Source organism: Capricornis sumatraensis, chromosome X (genome assembly GCF_032405125.1).
Source record: "Capricornis sumatraensis isolate serow.1 chromosome X, serow.2, whole genome shotgun sequence".
Classification (NCBI taxonomy): Eukaryota; Metazoa; Chordata; class Mammalia; order Artiodactyla; family Bovidae; genus Capricornis; species Capricornis sumatraensis.
In genome coordinates this window covers 15966632-15991231 of record NC_091092.1, presented here as the reverse complement: position 1 = coordinate 15991231, position 24600 = coordinate 15966632, and the positions used below count along the sequence as shown (strand labels likewise).

The 24600-nt window shown below is 35.9% G+C and overlaps 1 protein-coding gene and 1 non-coding gene across 3 annotated transcripts in view; both read right to left on the bottom strand.

Moving 5' to 3' along the window:
• COL4A5 (collagen type IV alpha 5 chain) overlaps positions 1-24600 on the bottom strand; it is a 249452-nt gene that overhangs the window by 93625 nt on the left and 131227 nt on the right. For both annotated transcript variants that reach the window (XM_068963385.1, XM_068963384.1), the window contains exons 4-17: positions 19164-19208; positions 14307-14351; positions 14157-14219; positions 10900-10953; positions 10551-10577; positions 8538-8618; positions 6484-6546; positions 4800-4835; positions 4575-4616; positions 4318-4410; positions 2906-2959; positions 2753-2809; positions 2425-2469; positions 745-798 (exon numbers count right to left, since the gene is read on the bottom strand). In XM_068963385.1, coding sequence (XP_068819486.1) covers positions 745-798; positions 2425-2469; positions 2753-2809; positions 2906-2959; positions 4318-4410; positions 4575-4616; positions 4800-4835; positions 6484-6546; positions 8538-8618; positions 10551-10577; positions 10900-10953; positions 14157-14219; positions 14307-14351; positions 19164-19208 — 759 coding nt within the window. The remainder of the gene's footprint in view (positions 1-744; positions 799-2424; positions 2470-2752; positions 2810-2905; positions 2960-4317; positions 4411-4574; positions 4617-4799; positions 4836-6483; positions 6547-8537; positions 8619-10550; positions 10578-10899; positions 10954-14156; positions 14220-14306; positions 14352-19163; positions 19209-24600) is intronic.
• On the bottom strand, positions 3488-3595 carry LOC138072131 (U6 spliceosomal RNA). Its single transcript, XR_011144278.1, has one exon. It is a non-coding gene; the product is annotated as a U6 spliceosomal RNA (small nuclear RNA).

Here is a 24600-nt window from a genome sequence, read left to right as displayed (position 1 = left end):
AGCCAGTCTAGAATTTGGATCTAGTTTAGAGATAAAATCATCATTAAAACATGTACCCTCTGGGTACATTCAAGTTTCTCACATGTTCCTGTCCCTGCAAAACAAAGCTTTTAATAGAAAGCAATTAAAGACCAGAGACATTAGAAAAATGGATGTTTTGTGATCTGCTATAAATATGGGAATTTGGGGCTTCATATATTTTTTTTCAAAGTCACTTTTGAAATAGGGAACTAAATAAATGACTTCAGTCAGGCTCCATGGCCAACTGAAAAAACAACAGCCAACAACCACAATAACAAAAAACAACAACAAGGAATTAGCCACGGGCTCCCAGACAATAATTGCCTAGAGAATGGAAATGTTTAGTGGCAACATTCTAAATTCACAGCTATAAGCCTTTTTTAATACGAGGGCCTCACTAAAATAGTGCTGAATCTTCTTTCTGGAGAAGAAAAGTTTTGCCGATACATGCTCAAAGTAAAGGCATCAGCTTTTAACAATGGAAATGCTAAAGTTAAACAATTCTCCATGCGTTTCTATCAGATGGACTGTGATTTAGGATAGTGAATGAAAATTTAGGGAATTGGGTATAAGAGAAAAGGGAATAACATCAAAAGATGGATAAAGAAGGTGTAGTTTGAATACAAAAGCTAGTTACTTAGAAATTTTTCATTTATAACTGGGATGAAAAGAATTGTGCTAATCAGAATAAAAGCAGTTCCCTAGGCGTTTTAAAATTCTTACCTTTTCTCCATCTCTTCCTGGTTCACCAGGGTAACCAGGATCACCAGGCAAACCCTTTAAAAACACAGAAGACAGTGACATCAGCAAAAATGGTGGAATAAGAACCTCCAAAATTCCTCTCCTCCATAAAAGCACCAAGGACATTGACAAAAATGGTCAATCTTTTTAGAACTCTAGAAATTAAGCAAGGGTTTGCAGCAATCCAGGAAATGTATTTTTTTGGGGAAAAAAAGACTGAACCTTGGTAAGAACAAAGTGGTTTGTGGCTCTATTTCCACCACCCTTCCTCAGTTTCACAGCAGCCTTGAAAACCAACAGCTCACAATCAAGGTAAAGCATAGCAGCAACCAGAAGGGAAAGAACCCGGCTGAAGCTTCTTTAAAGCCCCATCCCCACAGAATTGTCATTTCTGGTGGTTCCCAGAAAGATCCCATTACTTGACCTAATTTTACTTCTCCCAGTGCAAAGAGAGAAAAGCCTTTTCCCTAGGGATATCTGTCAAAAACAGAGGCAGTTGTTGAACACCATGATTGCATAAATCATTGTTTCAAAAGAAGACAGAACTGAGGTCCTGAATTGGAACCCCTCCTCTGGAGAAGGGAAAAGTTACCCACTCCAGTATTCTGGCCCAGAGAATTCCATGGACAGTGTAGTCCATGGGGTTGCAAAGAGTTGGACACGACTAAGCAACTTCACTTTCACCATTTTATATGTTTATATGTGAAGCTATAGTTTGTAAGTTGAGGACTGCCTGTTTAGCAAAATTATTTAGAAATCAATTTATCTGATTTGATTGAATATTACTTTACAACTTCCAGTCTTATTAAGAATGCTCCCTTTCCTGCAGAGTAGTCTCCAAATTTCATCAAATTTTCTATCTGTCTTTGAAAACATCTTTTAACATCTATGGTGGATACTCCTGATACTAAGGCTGCCTGAAATAATGTTCCTGACTTCCATATTTTTACTTGCCTCTTTTTTGGTAGTAATTAGAATTATATGTCAAAACTTTAACTGGAAAAAGAAAACTTATGTTCACACAAAACAGAGTATGTGAAGGTTTTTAGCAGTTTATTCATGATGGTAAAACCCAGAAACAACCAAAATACCTTTCAATGAGTAAATGTATCAACCTTGGTACTCCATATAGTCATATACTGGTCAGCAATTAAAAGTGAATGAACTGCTGCTATACAATACAGTGTGTTATACTATGTGAAAGAATTCTGATTCAAAAAGCTGTATACACTGTGACTCCATTTTTATGACACTCTGGATAAGCAACATTACAGAGATGGAGAACAGATCAGTTGTTTCAATGGACACTGGGTGAGGGGAGGGGAGGGAATAACTACGAAAGATCATGAAAGAACTTTTGAAAGAGATGGAACTGTTTTTTATTATGGAGATTGATACACAACTTATGTGTTTGTCAAAACACACAGAACTGTGCACCAAAATGGTTCATTTTACTTTATACAAATGATATCTCGATAAATCTGACTTAAAAATCTATCTTGAAAAACAGAGAAATTTCAAATTCATATTTAAAAGAGATGGAAAGGATAGTTTCTATTCATTTAAATTATTTTCAAACCCAAGCCTCTTTGCCATCCTGCTTCTTTACCAACATGTACAAATGTTGCCATTTGGAGGGGAGGGTGGATTTTAAATACTCACTGGAATTCCTGGTTGGCCATTCTCTCCATCTTTGCCTGGTTTACCCTATTTAGGATTCAAGGAAATATAATAATATAATTTTGTTATTTAGAAATGCAAGGTTAAAGGATATAACAAGCTTTCTTCCAGCCTGGGACTCTCTTCAGTAGACTTTCTAGACTTTAATGTTATAATAAATAAATAAATATGTCATTTATGCCATTTTGAGGGAATGAAGGCAGGATTTAAGAGGAAAAAATAAAATTACACGCATGCACAGTGCATGAGTACATGCAGAAAGACATGTTTGAAAATTTTTGTAAAGTTTATTAGAAGCCATAACACTTACTCTTTTGCCAGGCTCTCCTTGCTCACCCTTCTCACCTTTCACACCACCTGGAGGACCCTATACAGACAAAAGTAATTTAACATTGGTTCATGCAGTACTATGTGAGATTATCAATTTACATTAAATGATGCTAAAGAATTTTAGGTTACTTACTGGAGGACCACGTATCCCTGGGGGTCCAGGAGGCCCTCGGTCACCAGGAAGTCCCTATGCAGTGGCAGGGAAAAGGAAAGCAATATTAAAATTGTTAGTACTGTTAGGAACAATTTTAACTAGCTGAACTACAGACTCATGTACTATAATCAAAGATGTTTCAAATTCAAAATTGAAATCTACTAGGCAAAAAAAATCTAGGGCCATCTTTGCTTATTTCAGTTAATTTTTAGTGTATGTACAAGCCAAGTTTTGAGGTAAAGAGCAAGAAAGCACTTCAAAGTAAAGTACTAATGATTTTTTTATTCTTATAAAATATTTTGTAATCATATAATTTGATCCCCTCATCTACTCTACTGCATGTATGCTAAGTCGCTTCAGTCCTGTCCAACTCTTTGCGACCCCATGGACTGTAGCCTGCCAGGCTCCTCTGTCCCTGGGATTCTCCAGGTATGAACACTGTAGTCGGTTGCCAAGGGCATCTTCCCAACCCGAGGATCAAGCCAGGATCTCTTACACCTCCTATATTAGAAGGCAAGTTCTTCACCACTAGTGCCACCTGGAAAGGTACCCCCGCCCCCGGCAAATATGGAACACTTCATGAATTTGCATGATATCCTTGTGTAGGGGCCATGCTAATCTTCTCTGTATCATTCCAATTTTAGTATATGTGCTGGTGAAGAGAAGCAATTTATCAGTAATACCATCTTTCTCCCTGAATATCAGTGAAATATAGAAAACATGGTCATCTAAAACAGTGACAATCTTACAATGACTTAATTTTGTACATAAAGGCATTATTCATAATAGCCAAAAATGGGAAAAAAGTCAAGTGTCCGTCAACTGATGAATTAATACACAAAATGGGGAATATACATGCAAAGGACTATTAACTCAGCCATAAAAAGGAACAAAGTACTAATACACACTACAACATAGATGAACTTGAAAAGATTATAATAAAAAAGAAACCAGAGAATATCATATATTATATGATTCCATTTATATAAAAGGTCCAAAAATAGGCAAATCTTTGGAGCCAAGAATTAAATCACTGGTTTCATTTAATTAAACTTTCAGGGCTTGAAAGTTTAGGGAAAAATATTAAGTGATAACTAATAGGCATGGGGTTTTGTTCAGGGGGCTCATGAAAATGTTCTAAAATCAGACTGCAGTGATTGTTTGACTATCTTGTGAATATATTAAATAGATGTAATTGTACAGTTTAAATGGGTGAATTTTACAGTAAATAGAGTATATCTCAGTAAAGATATTTTAAAATTTTAATTATCTCTAACCCTTGTTATTTCAAAAAGACTATCACAAATAACCTTATTCCAGCTTGTACTGCATTTTAATGGAATGGCACTTTCATAGCAAGATATTCATTGATTTCCTCCCTACATACTCACCTGATCTCCTTTCTGAAACTCTACGTCGATTGGTCTTTTTTGTTCACTGATCTGCCCAGGTGGCCCAGGGGGGCCCTGAAGACCTTGCTCACCCTGTTTGCAAGATAAAACAAGTAAGTAATATTTCATAGTTTAAACAGACAATAATATAATATAACATGCAAACTAATTTAGTTGCAAGAAGCAAAAAGACAAGTTCAAATGACGGTGAAAGAAAAAAACTGAGGGTTGAATAATCAACTTTTTTCTCTACTCACCTTCTCACCCTTGGGTCCCTGGAAATTTAATCCCATATTCCCCTGAAGAGAGAGATTTGAATTTAAAACCTCATTGACTATGGCAGAAACCAACACAACATTGTAAAGCAATTTTCCTCCAATTAAAAAATAAACAAATTAAATTTAAAAACCTCATTGACAATAACAACAACAACAACAAAATCCACACCAAATAAAAGATGCTAAAAGAAGAAAGAAAATTACCTTTGGTCCTGGAAGTCCTGGTGGGCCAGGAGGGCCCTGGGAGTGAAAGACACAGAAAAAGGATAAAAGAGTTATATTGATGAGTATATTAAAAATAAGTTGGTTTCATAGAAGTAAGGACTGAAAAAAGTCCTTTAAAATAATATTTCCTGAGGTTTTTTCTCATTGTTTTCTCATCAGAGACACATATTTAAATTGAAACTAGACACATATTTAAAAGAAACTAGGCAATAGTGGTGACTTCTCTTGACAGGCTACAAATGGGTGAGGGAAGAAATACAAGGATGGGTAGAGGCCATGGGGTAGCACTCATGCCAAACAAAAATTAATCTCAATAAATATCAAACTTATCATGTCAGAATTATGGGATAAACTCAGGTACCATTAGACAATTAACTGTCCAGTTCTAAAAGGCATGCGTTTACTTTTTTAGTGCAATTTGATTTTATATGATCTTTGTATATTTGAGAATGTTTTAAGGTTTGAAAAGTTAAATTGGCATTTGTCTGTCCAGGGATATCACCTCCTGATATCAACTGATCTGTTTATTTACATATTATACCTTGGTAGCATTTCTTAGACTTTGCTTCATCCTTTGAATGAAGGTTAATTGCAGGGACATTAAGAACAGACTGAATGTGCTATTTGGTCACAAGAATTAAGGAAATTCAAGGTGTAGCAATACACCTAGGGTAGGCCAGAGTTGTAAGAGTTTGGAAAAAGTGCCCTGCTCCAGAGTCTCATGTTTTGCAAGATATTTACAACTAAAACAAACTAAACAAAGAGGTTTTCTAATCCTCTCCTAAAGATGCCTAAAAAAGCAGAAATTACAATCTTTTTCTGGTAGATCTCCTAGTATTTATCAAACATTATTTTGTTATTCCATTCTTTCATGAATAGAGGACCAATGGTCACAAGCAAAAATGTATAATCTATAAAGGCATAATGAAAACTGTCATTTAAATATATGATAGATGAGAGATAGAGTGGCACAGGAGAAATTACTTTGAAGTACAATTTTCTTGCCCTTTAAACAGGGCAACAGTAAAGTTCTAAGTTTAAAATATGACTTAAATGAAATTTAAGTATTTCAGGGGTAAAAGTACTTACAATTTTTAGAGTAGAAATTTAAGTGACAATACAGGTAATAAGGTAAGAGAACTGGTTGCACATTCAGGGTCTTTCTAAGTTTCTGCTTCTTTCCTGGGGAATAAAGATCCTTATCCCATTTCAGAGTGATTCACTACCCTCACCAATCCTCCTGTTCTGTCACAGGTCCTTAAGAAATGAGAGCCGATTTTGAGTGTGTGTGAATAACTATTTTTATTCCTTTTAAACAGAAAACTGCATCTGGAAGAAACATGTTTCATCAAGTGACTTAAGAATTGGCTTAGAAGTCTTCATAAGATGGCCCCAGAAGTGACTTCAAATCTGACACATCAAGAGTTAACCACTAAGATACTTTATTTTAAATCTTTCCTTTTGTGTATCTCATTCTTTCCATCTATAAAATGGAGCTATTATTTAGCACATATATTATTCACCATAACACTATAGAATCTCCTATATAAGAAAATTTAAGAAAACTATAGATCAAATTCATACTTTCAAGTAATACAAATAATATTAATATTTGTAAAATGAAAGAAAAGGAGGAGAAATGAAATCACAGAAGCAAGCTCACCATCAAACCTGGTGGTCCTGGGGGACCAATTGGCCCTGGTATACCAGGGGGACCAGCTGGGCCCTGTTATAAAGAAAGTAAAGAAATGGATAAGAAAAAACGTGTAGAAAGAACTAAATGGGTGAAATTTAAGTTTAGTTGCCAGAATTCTGTTCTACAATTCTATAATTCTGAAGCACTATAAGCAGAATTTTAAAATGTAGAAGAATAAAAGGATTCATGTTGATGTATGGCAAAACCAATAGAGTATTGCAAAGTAAAAAAAAAAGAATAAAAGGATTGAATGACTATAAAGAAATTCAACTAAACAGAATGAATGCAGTGTTTAGACAACTTATGTTTTACAGTGGTATGCAATAAATATGGGACAAATGTATAGTAAGGAAGTTTTAAAACGAATCGCCAGTCCAGGTTCAATGCATGATACTGGATGCTTGGGGCTGGTGCACTGGGATGACCCAGAGGGATGGTGCAGGGAGGGAGGCGGGTTCAGGATGGGGAACCCGTGTATACCCATGGTGGATTCATGTTGATGTATGTACAATATTGAAAAGTAATTAACCTCCAATTAAAATAAATAAATTTATATTAAAAAATAAAATAAAATATGAAGCAATAAAGATGAGCAATTAGTGGAGCTTTTATGCTAGAAATGGGAAGGGAAAGCCTACAAGTTTCAAGGTGGCTTCTCTAATTATAAAATAAAAATACATAAAATTAAACACAAAGAGGGATGTGAGAAAAACTGGGACAAAAGATAAAGGAATGATGTAATGGTTGTGGAGCAAAATTAGGCATCTTAATAAGCTGAAAATTTGACTGCCTTAAAATCTAGCAACTTTATATCTAGATGTAAATTATGGATTATAGTATAATTTAAAAAGTCTCAAAACAACCCAAATATCCAACAACAGGAGATCAGAGAAACAAATTCTAGTATATCAAACAATGGACTGTAACATGGAAGTGAAACTGAATGAACTATGGTCATATACAATAATATGGGTGAATATTAACACATCAAATAGAAAAAGTTGCAGAAAACTACACATACATTTCATATTACTTTAAAAACTAAATACTCTTGTTTAATGATATATGTGCATGTAATAAAACTATTTTGAAGAAGAAATGGAAAACCCAGGATGGTAGCTACATCTTGGGAGAATGCAGAAGGATGTGACTGCCAAGAAAGGTTGATTGAAAATTACAATGTTCTAGTTTTTAAATACTGCATTGGGTTCATCAGTGCTCATTTGGTCATTATGCTTTATAACCTACATATACTTTGCATATATTCTGCTTTTTTTCCAAATATAATACAGTAAAATTTAGAAAAGATTGGTAATACTTAAGAACAAATGGATGGGTCATATCAAGTATGTATTGAGGTGATTAACGAAAAAAGTCCCTGACATTGTATCTTAGTGATCAAATATTAGAAAGAACTGATTTTTATTTTTGGCAAGAGAGCAATCCTCATGAAATATAAACCTTAAAAAATTAATTCCCTAATCTATAAATCCCCAAAAGTTGTTGTCATCTCTATGTATGTTATGTGTAGGCTGACATGACAATTCTTTAGAAAAAATTAGGTCACACTTGATGTTCACTATACATATATTTTATTCTTTCAGCCTTCAAAGTATGGTCATAACATTATGCATAACTGATAATGTTATAAATGAATTCTTCAAATACCTTGAATGGGAAACCTGCAATTTTTAATCAGACCATTTACCTCTACTACCCTATTGATCTCCACAGCACGGAAATAAGACTATATAGAAGGCTGTTTCTGCTGCAAAACTCTGAAACAAAAATTTCCATGGAAACTGGATTTGAAAGGTAAAAGAACAAGCCACACTTCTTAAAAAGCTCCCTGGTCAAGACTGCTTTTATTTTCACATACAACATATCTGCCATATCTATCAAACCTCAGATGATAATTTCTATAATGAAAATAGAGAATACTAAAGGCTGAGGATTAAAAAAAAGTGATGCTTGATCTGATTTAATCAATAGGGCCAAGTAGAAAGTCAGCAGATGCTTACTTGAATGCCAGGAGGACCTGGATATCCTGGATTACCCTTTGGTCCCGGCAGTGATGACATGATTATACTACCCGGTTCCCCCTGAAAGAAACCATAAGTGGCGATTGTAAGTAATAGTTACGATACGGGAAAGCTGGCCAGAATACAAAAAAATGAACTAAGCGTTCAACTTGTTCCGTAAGTGTCCTCAAAGATTGAGGCGACCTCAGTAGTTAAATGAATACATTTACTCTTCAAAGGAAAATGAGGAAGTGGGTAGAGTACATGAAAGTACAGTCAATTTGTTGAGAACCTGTCATACCTTTGGTTCCTCATTCACAAAAAACATTAAATATTAATATTTGCCAGGAATTGTGTTAGGCTTTGGATGCTTTGTAGCAAAGAAGATAAAACAAGACACCTGTTCTCACTGTGGTAATAATATACTGGAGAAATTCATATCATAACATGTAAACAAATAAGATGATAAAATTTTCTGTTTAGGACTATAAAGGAAAACTACATGGTACATGATAAAGAAAGAGTGGAGAACAATCACAGAAATGATAATTATGTGATGTCCTAGAGGGGCTAACTATCATTATAATGGAGATCATATTACAATATATAAACTTATCAAATTAACATGTACACCTTAAATTTACACAATGTTATATGTCAAATATATTTCAATTTAAAAAAAAGAAAATAGTGGAGAAAATTTGTTTGGGCAGTAAAGAAGGGCAATCTATGAAGGCAACATTCAGGCTGAAATCTAAAGGATCATGAGTCAGCCAGGTGAAGATGGGGGAAGAGCATTAGGCAATGTAAGCAGCATGAACAAAGGACCCAGAAAGGGAAGAATCTGGCACATTCAAACAACTTAATGCAGACTGGTGTGATCAGGGAGCCCAATGAAAAGCAGCTTAGGGATGAGGCTGGAAATGTGGGGCGAGGACCAGAATATGCAGATCTTACAGGCCATAGAAAAAAATGTGGACTTTATCTTGGATGCAATGGGAAACCCTTGAAGGTTTATAAGGAGACATTTAAATTACTGATCTATATTTTTAAAAGATCATTCTTGGCTGCTTTGTATAGAATAAATCATGCTGGGAGGTGCGGGGGACAAAAAAGAAACTAGTTAAGAGGCTACTACACTAATCCAGATGAGGCATTATGGTTAATATGCTAGCAGTGGAAATGAAAAAGTAGATGAATTTTAATATATATACTTACAGGCAAAATTAACAGTATTTAGAGACAGTATGCAATGAGGAGATGTGTGAAGGAGTAGAAAATGCAAATACTAACTCTCAGGTTTTGGTACATGTAAAAGTGTACATGGTATATAGTGATACAAATTTTAGAGATGAGGAAAACAGAAGGAGGAAAAGGTTTATTTGGGGATCTGGGTTAACTCTGAGGACATTAATTTGAATGTCTGGGAGATAAGTCAGGGGGATGTCAGGGAAGCAATTTAATGCATGCATATAACTCAGAAGAAAATTCTGTTTTAGAGATAGAAATGTAGGTGTTCCATAACTAGACAGCAATCAATACCAAGAGCATTAATGATATTTCTAGGCATAGAAGGGAAGAAGGGATCAGAACTGTGTCTTGATGCCTGCTAGATAGAATAACATGAGCTTGCATAGAAGACTGCAGAATGACTGGAGATGCAGAAGAAAGATTAGGAAAAGGGAAAGAATATTCCCAGAATATTCCCTTGCAGAAGCCAGAGGGAAAGAATATTTCCAGAGGGAGCAGGTCGTCAACTGAATCAAAGTGTAACAAGGAAGGTATCAAAAAGAACTGTGAGGCTGATATACACATTTGCAAGCATATCAGCCCATAAAAGGTACTTAAAGCCACAAGAACAAAGGGGAATAGTTAAGGAGAGCTCATAAATGTGCACCTGTGCAACTTCTAGAAGCATCCATTTTAAGACAGAATTCAGAGACATTATCTGACTGAAGATGCAGGCTTTCCAAATACTGTAAAATGCTTACCTTTCCAACATGAGATACTTACCTTCATACCTGGGATCCCAGGAGGTCCCTATTATTAAAAAGAAAAGGAATTATATGAATGAGAGGGGAAGGAGCAAGCAAAATTGAATAGATTGCTATAAGATCATTCTGAGGAAAGGGTACCTTAAGATACTTAGAGATGACATTTATATTAAATATGCACTACAGAATCTTTGCTTTTACCCAGCAGAAAGCTCTATGCACTACTAATTTCTTTTTTTTTTTAATCCTTTTACTTTATTACTTTGAAAAGTACTATTTTGTTCCATACAAATGCACTGAGCTCACTTTGTACACTTCTGCTTACGTTAATTCCTGTGTTCGTTATAATTCCGAATTTTATAACTTACTGGAGGACCCTGTAAACCAGGAAAACCGGGACTGCCTGGAAATCCACGTTCTCCCTAGAAGGAGTTAAAAATAAAAAGCATGGAGGAACAAAAAAAACAAAGCATCATTATACCAACAATGACTTACTGAAAAAATTTCTGCAAGTCATTTTGAAACATGCCAGACTGTCAAAAATTCATTAGCCTTCACTTTTCAATTACCTTATACCAACTATCCATATCAATTCAGCCTTCTAAGATACTTTTATCTCCACTCATGAATCCCAATCAGAAATAAAGGAAAAAAAAATCTTCTACTTTAGTCATTTTCTTCTGACAAATCCATTTTGAGAGAATCACACCACAGATTCTTGGCTATCATCACATTTAATAGTTAATGATCTGCCCCAATTTCCTGCCCATGTATTATATGGATTCATATTTTAACTGCCCCATTGCTTTTTCCTTTTATTGTAAACTATTTCAAATTATTTTTGTAAAGAGGAAAAGATGGTTAGAAAGAATGCCATTAATACCACCAAGAGTATAATCATAGCAATAGTTTTAGCAATTGCAGGTCATTTTGTTCTCTAGGCATCCAGTCTTTCTCACTCCCTATTGTAAAGTACTAATATGGACATTTGGTTTATTTTTTTTTTTTAGATTAAACACAGAATCTTTATTTCATTTTAACTATAGCCATATGAGTGTGTGTATGGTTTTTTTTTATTTTTTTTAAATTTATTTATTTTTTTTAAATGTTAAAATCTTTAATTAGAAAACAAAAGCGAAAATGGCTGTAGAAGAACCCCAATGCAACCTCCTTTCAAATACCCATGTGCTGTAGTACTTCTAGAAACATCCTTGTCAGAGGCTTAAAAGAGTAAATGATACAGCTATGTACCTTTGACTTATTGTCCAATATCCCTTTCTCCACCACATTTTACACATGGAAAAAATAAGCCCAGACAGAAAGGAAGTGGCCTGTACATCGAGTTTAGAAAACAGAGAGCAAAAGAATCCATATGTTTTGACTCCATCTCTAGGGTTCATTCAATTAGTTACATAGTTAGAAATATAAGAATCCATTTAATCTGGAGGTACACATAATGCTTTTTTCAGGCCAGTATTCTGGAGTGGGTAGCCTTTCCCTTCTCTAGGGGATCTTCCCAACCCAAGGATCGAACCCTGGTCTCCCGCATTGCAGGCTGACTCTTTACCAGCTGATCCACAAGGGAAGCCCAGTTACATAGTTAGAAATATAAGATTCTATTTCATCTGCAGATGCACATAATGCTTTTAAAAAATTTTGTTGCTTACATAATTGGAAGGGACTCAAATGCAAACTAATCATGAGATCTGCTAAGGTGTTGCTTTAGCAATAAAAGAAAAAGACCCCTTTAATCACATAGCATACTATACTCACTGTAGACATATCTGGTCTTAAAACTTTGGCTAGTAGTCTGTTTGTTGCTCAAGACATGCTAGCAAAAAACAATCAAATTACCAGAATAGGCACATGAATGTAGTGTGTTTTAACATGCAATATGGCATGCAAGCTAACTCCATGTTGGTCCTATCACTGTAAGGTTGCCCCAAGCAAAAATGAAAAACACAAGTAAGCCTCACAAATCCCAAATCAGAATATTATTATTATTAGTGGCAAGGATGACAATGACTCGGAGAAATATTGAAGGTAACAATTACTTTACTGCCTACAAGTATACACTACAATCATTATCATAAAATGTGATGGCCTGCATAATACAAAATAGTTTGTTCAAGTTATTTTAAATATTATGCCCTAATATAAAATATGACAAAAGTCATTAATTAGAAAGATCTATGGTATTTTAGAATAGTTTCACAGATTATTATATGCAATATTGAAATATCAAAAGGATACACAGAAAACAGTATTTCATTAACCTATATAAGGAGAAAAGTGAGAGAATAAGAAATGGAAACAAATACTTGTAAGCTTTTAAAAAGAGCAAATTTTCCTCTCTTTTTTTCTTGCTCTCACTTTATACTTAATCCAAATAGTTGGATTTAGTCTTGACTAAAGAAAAGAGGGCCAGGAAACAATGTTTGTAGCATACGACACTTTATTTTCTCACTTGTTAAATTCATTATTTTCTATGATGGAGAGTTTCAGGGTTCATACTAACAGTTCATAGTAAAAACTGATGTGGTGTATTATATATAGATTCTTAGGATTTTTCTTCAGGAAGTTATTAGGTAAGATAAAAAAGGTTTAAGAATATGAAAGATCTGAAAATTTTAAGTGTACCTAGTTTAAAAAAAATCAAAGTTAATGAATGTCATTCATAAGTATTACTCTTAAAAACTGATAATATAGATGTGTGTGTGTGTATATATACACATACATACATATGTGTGCTTATATGTACAAACATATATTGTGGTGTTGGAGAAGACTCTTGAGAGTCCCTTGGACTGCAAGGAGATCCAATCAGTCCATTCTAAAGGAGATCAGCCCTGGGTGCTCTTTGGAAGGAATGATGCTAAAGCTGAAACTCTAGTACTTTGGCCACCTCATGCGAAGAGTTGACTCATTGGAAAAGACTCTGATGCTGGGAGGAATTGGGGGCAGCAGGAGAAGGGGATGACAGAGGATGAGATGGCTGGATGGCATCACCGACTCAATGGACATCAGTTTGAGTGAACTCCAGGAGTTGGTGATGGACAGGGAGGCCTGGCGTGCTGCAATTCATGGGGTCACAAAGAGTCGGACATGACTGAGTGACTGAACTGAACTGATATATCCTAATTCCTTTTTAAGTCTCATTTAACTCTCATTTCATTCACTGAAACATGTATACTATCATATGTGAGATAGATTGCCAGTCCAGGTTTGATGCATGAGACAGGGTGTTCAGGGCTGGTGCACTGGGATGACCCTGAGGGATGAGATGGGGAGAGAGATAGGAGGAGGGTTCAGGATGCGGAACACATGTACACACATGGCTGATTCATGTCAATGTATGGCAAAAACTCTCATTCTCCTTAACACTAAAACACAAAAGGGATTTGGTAGGTAATCTTCAACTCAATGCAATATCCCAACTATACAGGCTTAAAGAATTACTGATATTTCAGTATATTGAAAATGCTAACTCAGAACATATTCTATGTCTGTCCTAGGCATGAAGCTACTATATCTCTTCTTTGACATTCTCGATATTGATTTCTTGAAATGTTTAAGTCCATTATTTTCAAGCATATCGCCTAAGATTAAGTCAAATAAATCTCACCTTGGTTCCATTGCATCCAGGGACACCTTGAGGTCCTGGGGCCCCATCATGGCCTGGCATTCCCTTTGAAAGGGGATATAACACATGTATAATATTTCTTAGATTACTGTTTTAAGAGATTATAAAAATAAGAAGCCAAATTCTACTTACAGGAAGACCTGGTGTCCCTGGAAATCCAGGAAGTCCAGGAGGACCCTATAAAAAGAAACAAATAGCCAAATAACAACCAATGACAATAAAATAATATCCAACCTAAGGGAATTAAGAAAACTACATTTAGACAGCAACGGACAACATGTGTCATTGATTATTACCACTCATTCTTTTTTAAACACTATAGAAAGAACTATACATGTTTAAAATCTCTTTTATAGAAACCTATAGAAGATACTCCTATTTGAGTGAGTTGTTTTAATTCTCCTTAGTTCAGTTCAGTCGCTCAGTCATGTCCGACTCTTTGTGACCCCATGGACTGTAGCCCACCAGGCTCCTCTGTTCATGGAATTGTCCAGGCAAGAATACTGGAGTGGGCTGCCATTTCCTTCTCCAGAGAACAAATAGGGACATAATTAAATAAACTATGGTATATCTGCATAATAGAAAACCATGCAGCTTTAAAAAAGAATGCGGAAGATCTCTGTACACTGAAATACATACTGATCTCCAGGATAGAATGTTAAGTAAAAGAAACAAAGTTTAAGTAGTGTATATAATATACTACCTTTTTATAACAAAGGTAGTGATACTAAACAACGAAAAGATAAACAGAAAATGAAAAATGATTACCTCTGGGGGAAAGAGGAAAGAGAATGGGGAGATGGTAAAGAAGGATGGGAAGCATCTCTGACTATACCTAGTCTTATAGAACAATGCACTTGTTTTAAATAATTAAAATTTTTTAAAAAGGTAAAAAGGAAATCATCAAGAATTAAAAGCAAGCTGGAACCAATGAACCTAATGTACATCAAACTGTGGACAGTGACCATATATAGAAGAAAACTACTTTTGACTGAAATGAGTCAATTCAGCAAAGAAATAATTAGTGGCAGTTTTCTACTATTGCTTTTAAAATTGAAATGTTTATTTTGTTTATTTGTATATTGTTATTTTGAAGTCATTATAGCTATACTGTAGGACAAAGGAATTAATTATATTAATATAATTGGGAAATGATTTTCAGGTTAGAGAGAGAAAGGTGGCAGGGGGAGAGAACAAGTATAAAAAATTTATATTAAAGTTCAATTGGAAATAATAATATGAACTCATGATATTTTTTTCTCTTTTAAAAAATACATATTTCTTAACTCTGTCCACTTAAAATACATCAAAATAGTGACAAAACTAGTAGCAATGAACACTCCTTATATTCAGACCGTGGAATCTAAACCACTGAAAGAATCTGTAATCAGAGACATGGTCAATTCCAGATCTAGAGAGGACATGCATAAGTTCAGCCTGAAGGGTCTTCTGTCGAAAAGCAAAGAAATTATCAAAGATCAATAGGGTTTTGTCAATAGGACAAATCACAGGGGCCCACAAGCCACAGGGGAGTCAGTCCTCGTCTCGTGTGGGGGCATGCACGTCCGCTTTCCTCCCAAGCTGTAGCAGCAGTGTCACGCTTCGCGTCGTGTTGACATTGGGATCTGTGGCTTTCACTCGAGGCTTCCCCACGAGGCTTTCCCACAGGGCTGTTCCACGTGCCACCGTTGTATGAGTCGATCCTAGGCGTGAAAGTCGAGGCAGTGCAGGGAAAACAGGTTCCTCTGGAATGGACTGAGACATTTGGGGGACTCTTGGAATGGTGGCACGACCCTGGAGTTCCTCTCGCCTTTCCTGTTGAGAGAGCCTCCTCTTGAGATGCGACAGGCACGCCGGGAATTCTTTCCTGACGAAGCAGGGAAAGGATCCCTCATCTCGAGCTACGAGGGGGAAACGGGGCTCCTCTGGATGTGGGGACGGGTATGTCGGGGAACTTCTTGAGTTGCAGCAAGGGTGTGAAGGACCCTTTCGAAGTTCAAGAGGGAAGGTGTGATTAGCCTCAAGACGCCTCATCCGAAATGGGCCTCATCTCGCTTGGAGGGGAGAACCTCCTGGATTTTCTCGAGTTGCGGCAGGTGCCTCTCGAGTTACGACGGGGACCTCAGGGACCCGCTCTGGTGGCCTCAGGAAAGGCCAGTCTCCATACGAGTTGCTAGGGGGCCTCTCGGGATTGCTCTCCAGTTGATGGTGGGGCCTAAGACCTGACTCCCCTGTGGCTCCCACAGACAAAGATGAAATATTTGAGCTTCAAAAAGAATAATGAGTACAAGTGATTGAAACACAGAAATTCCATGTTTCGCTAAGAGTCGGATATGACTGAGCGACTTCACTTTCATTTTTCACTTTCATGCACTGGAGAAGGACATGGCAACCCACTCCAGTATTCTTGCCTGGAGAATCCCAGGGATGGGGGAGTCTGGTGGGCTGCCATCTATGGGATCGCACAGAGTCGGACATGACTGAAGCAACTTAGCAGCAGCAGCAGCAGCAGCAATGATAAATTAAAAAAAACCTTCCTTGATCATCACTTGAAGTTGCCAGTATACAAACTCATTACTCCACTAGAATTCAGCTGATAAATTAGAATTCAAGTTAGTAAATTAGAATTCAAGCTATTCAATGAAGGACTGGTAGACTTTTAAAACTTATCATTTTGCAACTCCAAATTAAAAAAAAAAACAAAAACAGAAAACAAAAAACAAAAACTTGGATCTAACCAATGATCATGGATGGATGCTAAACCACTATGTGAAAGTTGATAGGGAAATTTTGGTGGCAGAATCAGGCTCATACATTTGAGACCATTGACCAAATCTAGCATCAAAAAAGTGGGATAGACAGACGTTTGTTCCATGAGATGTAATTCAATAGTAAATATACAGCACTACCTATAAAGTATTGTTTTTCAATTTTCTTTCATTTTTTTATCAGTATAGTTTATATATAGTAAAATGCACACATCTTAAATGTACAGGTTTTTCTTTATTCCTAGAAAGTTCTCTAGTGCCTCTTCTAAGGCAACCTCAAAGTTGCAGGAAACATGGGGGGCAGAGAAATAAGTTAAATGACATCATGAGGAAACAGTCAAGCAGATCCAGATTGTGGAACACAGTACAATGCCATGATCCAGTTTCTTCAATGGCATAAAAAAGGGGGCTTAAAAAATACATCAAGCAAATGCAATATGTGGAACTTGCCTGGATCCTGGTTTGAACAAACCAATTGCAAAAAGAAATCTTTGGGACAACTGAGAAAATCTGAATATGGACTGAGTTTTAAAGGATATTGAAAAGTTTTTGCTAAGTTTTTGAGGTGTAATAATGGCATAATGTGGTAATCAGTTCAAGAAACATAATATTCACTGGTGGAATGATGATCTAAGGGATTTACTTTAAAATATTACAGGCAACAGTGGTGAGGTATAGAAACAAAGCTGTCAAAATGTTGATAGTTTTTGAAGCCAAGTAATAACTTCATGGGGGGTGTCATTGTAATGTTACTATATTCTCTGTAAATGTGTGTATTTGTGCTTTAAATTTGTGTATTTGTGCTTTAAATTTTCCATAATAAGTCTTTTAAAATCTGCATGCCAACAGCTGCCTGTGAGCTGAGACCTGAGGATGCAGGAACTATCAGGCCACCAAGTTCTAAGCACTCTCAGACACTTGAAAGTGGAAAGTGATAGAGTGGACAGATTTTTTTAGTCTCAGCAGTACTTAGGACATAGTTAACGGTAGCTATAGCTATTAAGATATATGTTATGATTATTATGAACAGCTTTAATAGTATATTGATATTCAGTTATGATAGAAAAACACAGAAGCATGTCTGTTAAAACAATGTTAAGGGTTTTGAGTTTCTTCCCTGCTTTTCCACTGCTCTACCTACACTAGTCAAAAGTAGCACATAAGGCAAGCTACATGTTGTGAAGATGTATATAGCAAACAGAATATTTTAAATATTTATGTAAAACGTATACATCTAAATTTCTGGAGATCAGAGAATCAGAATGTTTTTCTTTGTAATACACATAAATATGCTAAGCCACCACCCATATATTCTATATTCAAATTCAGGGACCTTGTCAATCTATGAACACAGAATTACAGAGCTAAAAGAGACCATGGAGATTGTCTTGTTTGACTTTCTAATATAACAAATGAAGAAAGTGAGGCTCAGAAAAGTCAAATCTGATTTTCCAAAAGCCAGTACTATTTATAAACTATAGTTTCCTCCCAATCTAAAACACACTGAAAAGTATAGGTCTACTTAAAAGCTCTTCAGAAAAATTACACTAAATGTGCACTTAAATTTTCAAACACATCTTGAATTCCAGAACATTAAAACTTGAAAAATCATACATCTCAGAACGGATAAAATACTGTATTCTTCCAAAAATAGTTATTCTTTTTTTAAATATTTTGCTATAATGTAGTTACATGGTGGTATAGGCAGTAAAACTTTATGGAACTGACCTCCTTTTTCAAAAATAGTTATTCTTTAACATAACAGCTTCAACTAGAGGCTTCCCAAACTTATTCTCTTCAAGACACACAAATACAATTATATTATTTGTACCTGGTTCCCAGGAAGGGTACGTGACCTGAGGTGATCAGTTCTCTGAACACCGAGATGATCACCCTGGTTGGGTAGTTCTGCTATAAACCACTTATGTGATGTATATTTTTAAGAATTTGAAAAATTATTGAAATTCAACACTTTCACATTTCTCAACCATAAGCTACTTTAAAATCTTCTTATATTAGTTTAAATAGACATCTGGATATATAAAGACAACTATCAAAATACTAAAGAAAGGCTAATTATAGACATATACACTCTGAAACTTTAAAAAATTTCACTTTTCTTCCTGAATTTCTATATGAGTTTTTTTCCAGTTGCCTTATAACACTTCAGTAGCTTCTTCGTTTGACCAAGAAAACAAGTGATACAGCAAATATTACTTACTCTGATCCCTTTTGGTCCTGGTGGCCCTGGAATTCCATCATCACCCTGAAAAATACAACATATTTAGTTATGTTTCCTTCAAAAAGAGCCCTCGAATAACTAATTTTATATTGCAAACTGAGACAAATTTTTGTGAGCCTTTGTGAAAGTTAGTGATCAATTTACATACACAAGGAAGAAGTATTTATTATTGAGACTAAAAGCACTAAGATAAGTCAAAAGCTAAAAAGTAAGAAAGGCCTTTATTTACTAAGAAGAAAACTGTTGACATGCAGAAGAAACTTTATACCTGTAAAGTTAGTTATGAATCATGTCAAGAAAATAAAGATGAAATAGTGGTACAGATATCCTTCAAATCATTTGTGCGTGTGTGCGTGATCAGTCACTCAGTCATGTCTGACTCTTTGGGACCCCATAGACCACAGCCCACCAAGGATTATCCTGGTCCATGGATTATCCAGGCAAGAATCCTGGAGTGGGTTGTCATTTCTTCTTCCAGGGGATCTCCCTGACCCAGGGATCGAATGCATGTCTCCTGCATCTCCTGCACTGCAGGTGGAATCTTTACCACTGGGCCACCGGTGAAGCCCCAAATCATTTATGCATTAACAAAATTAGAGCTGAAAATCTGAACAGTTTCTATATTATGTCAATCTGCTCACCATGCTGCTAATAAACAGCATCACCTCTGAACCTAAATATGAGCTATTCATGAGTTTGCTGTTTTAAAGCTTTGCTACATTTTATATAGGTACTTTCTACTGTCAGAGCTAAGAAGGAGTAAGAAAGAACCACAGACTTTCCTTTCAAGCTTCTGCTGCAGACTCCATGCAAAAGAGGCTGCCCAGAGGATTGATAATCTATTTACCCATTTCTAGTTACAACTGCATTGCTGAGAATTTAAAGTCTTGCCTCACTAAGTTTTCCTAAGTAGTTTTTTTTTTTTTTAAAGGAATAAAGAAAACCTAATCCTCCTCCAATAGGCAGGATTTTCGGTGGAACATACAGTTAGTAGGTCACGATCTGAGGCTTTATATAGTTTTACTAACTTGGGATATCTTGCTTTATACAAGCTTCCAAACTACTCTACTTACAATCCTAGAGATTCCCTTGGAGGTTCCTTTATGCCCATGTCACAGCCCCTCTTTAATCAGTAAAGCTCTGTTTTTATCTGTTTTATTTGGGGTTTCCATGAAAACTTTTATTTGGAGAAAATGTTACCTGATTATTAGTTTCTTATGCTGCTCTTACAAATTACCACAAACTTAGTGGGCTAAAAAATAATACAATCTTACATACAGTTCTGGAAGTCTCGGTGGGAGAGCTGTGTTACTTTCTGGAGGGTTGAGATTTCATTTATTTTCTTTCTCCAGCTTCGAGAGTGACCAGCATCCCTCTGCTCATGGCTCTCTTCAATCTTCACAGTCAGTGACAGCTGAATGAGTTTTTCTAACATTGCATCACTCTGACACCGATTCTTCTGCCTCCCTCTTCCACATTTAAAGGACCCTTGTGATTATACTGGGTCTACTCAGAGCAACCAGAAAAATTACCCTAGTTTAAAACCAGTTGACCAGCAGCTTTAATTCAACCTGTAATCTTAATTTCACTTACTTTTATAACCTAACATATTCACAGGTTCTGGGGATGAGTTACAGACATCTTTGGCTTCCTGGTGGCTCAGATGGTAAAGAATCCACGTGCAATGTGGGAGACCTGGGTTCGATCCCTGGGCTGGAAAGATCCCCTGGAGGAGAGCATGGCAACCCACTCCAGTACTCTTGCCTGAAAAATCCCTGTGGACAGAGGAGCCTGGTGGTGTACAGTCCATGGGGTTGCAAAGAGTTGGACACAACTGAGTGACTAAGCACAATTAGGAGGTGGATATTAATCTCCCTGCCATACTCTGCTTTAAAACAAGCTTAATAATCTACTCTTTTCACAACAGATGCATCTTTAAGGAAATTAAAGTAAATCTAAATCTATTTTAAAACTAGAAGATTGATTGCTCAATGAATCATTTTATGTCTTCCCAGTGAAGGCAGAAATAAGACAAGGATGCCTTAATACTATATTGGTCATACTAAGCAACCTGGCTAAATAAAAGAAATTAGAGGTATAAAAATTGGGGAAAATGAGGCAAAACGAATTATTTGTAAATAATACGTTTATATGCATGGGAAATCCAAGTTAATTAAATGAAAAATTATTACAGTCAATAAAATAATTCAGTAAGGTAGCTTTATATAAAAATAATATGAAGAAATAAATAGCTTTCTTATATACCAAAAACTACCTGTTAGAAAACATAATGGAAGAAAATATGCAAATTATAATAGCAGAAAAAGATAAAATATTTAGCATCAAACTGAATAAGATGTATAAGATTTGTAAGACAAGGTGACTAATGTTTATGTGGAAAAATAAGTAAGCAATTAACACTGAGAAAAATTCTGAAGAATAAAAAGACAAATGAGGGGACACTAGCAGTGTCAGATAAAATATAACAGGTCAATCATTAAAATAGTTTGGTTCTCATATCTGAATAAGCAGACCACTGGAAGAGTATGAGAAGTCCAGAAACAGGTCCATATAATTATGTGAATTTGGTATATAATGAAAATGCATTACAAATCAGAGCAGAAAATTATATTGGGGCACACTTGTGAGGACATCTAGAAAATAAAGTAGAATTTATATCACAAACCATACCAGGGTGAATTAGAAATTGATATAATATTTACATGAAAAAGTGAAACTATTAATATACTGGAATAAAACATGTGAGAATTATTTTACAATCCTACAGTGGGGAAGGTGTTTCCTATTCAAAACCCAAAGCCATAAAAGACCTTTGATAAACACAGAGGCACATAAATATACACATACACAGATAAAGGGCAATCTCCCTGAAACAGAAATAGCTCACTGAAATATGAAAACACCAACAATCCAGTAGAAAAGTGGGCAAATTATATAAACACACAGTTCACAGAAATGAAAAGATGCTCAATTTTCATAAGAAAATAACATGAGTACTCATTACGAATGTATAGACCTCAGTGGCTAATGGACACAGTGGAAAGGAGGTATTTTTCACTGTATACCTTTTATGTTAATTTATTTTGAACAAAATGAATACATTATCTATGGAAAATCAATTGTTTTTAAGAATAAAGAAATACTTAGGAAATTTTTATATATATACTCCTATATATATTTGTTATTAATATATATATTTGTTTTCTAGACTTTTACTTTAATATACAAATGTATATAGATTAAAGAATAATCCCACAAAATTTTTGACTTGGTATGTACATTAACATATACACATGTGTCCAAACATCCAATCACATAAAAAGTATAAATTCAGCTATATTGGGAAGTATGAAGTCATAGTGGAGACTCAAGCACAAAGTGCTTCCAATTTAAAAACCCCAGAGCTTAGAAAGCAGTGAAACCTTCTCATTTTATGGATACAGAAATGGATCACAGCAAAAGATTGAATTGCTTTCTTAATTTAAACTGCACACAACTACACATTTAAAAATTATCATACTGCTGTACAAAAGTCCCAATTAACTGTAAATTATTTCAAATAAAACCTAATGTAGTTAGTTTTCAATAATTTGACATAAATTTTATTAAAACTGAAACCACTCAGTGAGCATGGTGTGCAAGAAACTCAGCACCTAATACCAGGTAAACTCAGATACAACAAATGTAACTTTATTTTTTTATGGTTCAACTTAATTACTAAGGACCCATTTCACTAACATCGCTGAAATTTAATCTCAATTGACTGGACTTCCCACCTCATTTTCACAAGGCTGCGCCTAAGTTATGGAGAGCTTAAGTAGTTTCAAGGTATTAAGGGGGTGGGACAGTCTAGTACAAACTCAAATTCATCGAGATGACCTTTGCCAACAGTGTGCGTGGATTACTGCTGAGTTAGTGCCCAATTCTGGGCTTACCTGGTGGCTCTCCTCAGCCTGCAATGTGGGAGACCTGGGTTTGATCCCTGGGTTGGGAAGATCCCCTGGAGAAGGGGATGGCTACTCACTCCAGTATTCTGGCCTGGAGAATTCCATGGACTGTATAGTTCAAGGGGTCGCAAAGAGTCGGACACGACTGAGATTTTCACTCACTGGGCTTCCTTGGTGGCTCCAATGGTAAAGAATCCACCTTCAATGAAGGAGACCCCGATTCAATCCTGGGGTCAGGAAGATTCCCCTGGAGCAGGAAATGACACCTCCCTCGAGTATTCTTGCCTGGAGAATCCCATGGACAGAGGAGCATGGAGAACTACAATCCATAGGGTCACGAAGAGTTGGACATGACTGAGCAACTGAGCACCTAGTACTCAATTATACCCACTTGACTCAGATCTTTCTGTTATTTCTGTGTTGTGCTTAGGTGTACAAGAAACATTCTGATGTTTTATACCTCATTAGACTAGGAAATTCTGTCGTATATCCCACCTACTTAAATTTTATGCAGTCATTTGGAGTTTTGCTTTTTCCTCAGTGTAAAAGTTCTCTATTCAGGAAATTTATACAAATCCTGTCTATTCTTGAATCTAACAAAATTCCTTGGTGAACTGCCACCTCCTCAGAGATCATGCACAAACCTATTCCCATAATCTATGCTATGGTATAGCAAATGTTAAAAAGTATTATGTATTTAAGTTAATTTTCCCCCTTTACTAAGAAGACCACTTGGTTAAGTATCCATTTGATTCCCTTCATGCTCTAATGGCATGATGTACCACTATTCCATGGAATAAAATTAGGGGGAAAAGGGGGATTTTAAACCGGTTTTCTTTTCCAGGAAAATGAACAGAACTAGCCCTTGCATCTATCAGTTAATCAGTCTAACTAATACAGATAGTAAAGGAGAATGAGCCAAAAAAGCCATTAAAAAACTTCTCCCAATCTTAAAATTCACTATTATCTCTTCCCATTCCATGTCTTAACATGCACATAAGATGTTATCCTTGCTCATGATATAGGAGAGACTGCCCACATAGAAGTCAATGGGGAAAAGTATTACCAACTGACAGGATGGCAGCATCTTTGGATCTTTGAGCATGGGTACAGGAGAGGGAGGGTGTATGTATCTACCCTCTCTTCTTTCTCTCTCATAGAAAAGCCTGTGTGACTTCCTCCTCACCAGATTCATTGATACACTTGTCTCAGATAGCCACCACTCAATTTGACAAACTGGTAGACATGTCACCCATCACCCAACCCTGCAGATAAATGTCTGCTGTGTCCCTGAATACAACAACTGGGTATTTCTCTAAACATGCAAATTCTTAGTACCTCAGATATCCCAACCTTGTTACACTGATGTGTTGCCACAGTTGGACTCTGATGCTACAGAAATAACACACCTCTTCAGATGTTAACTTTTTCCTAAGTTGGGATTAACT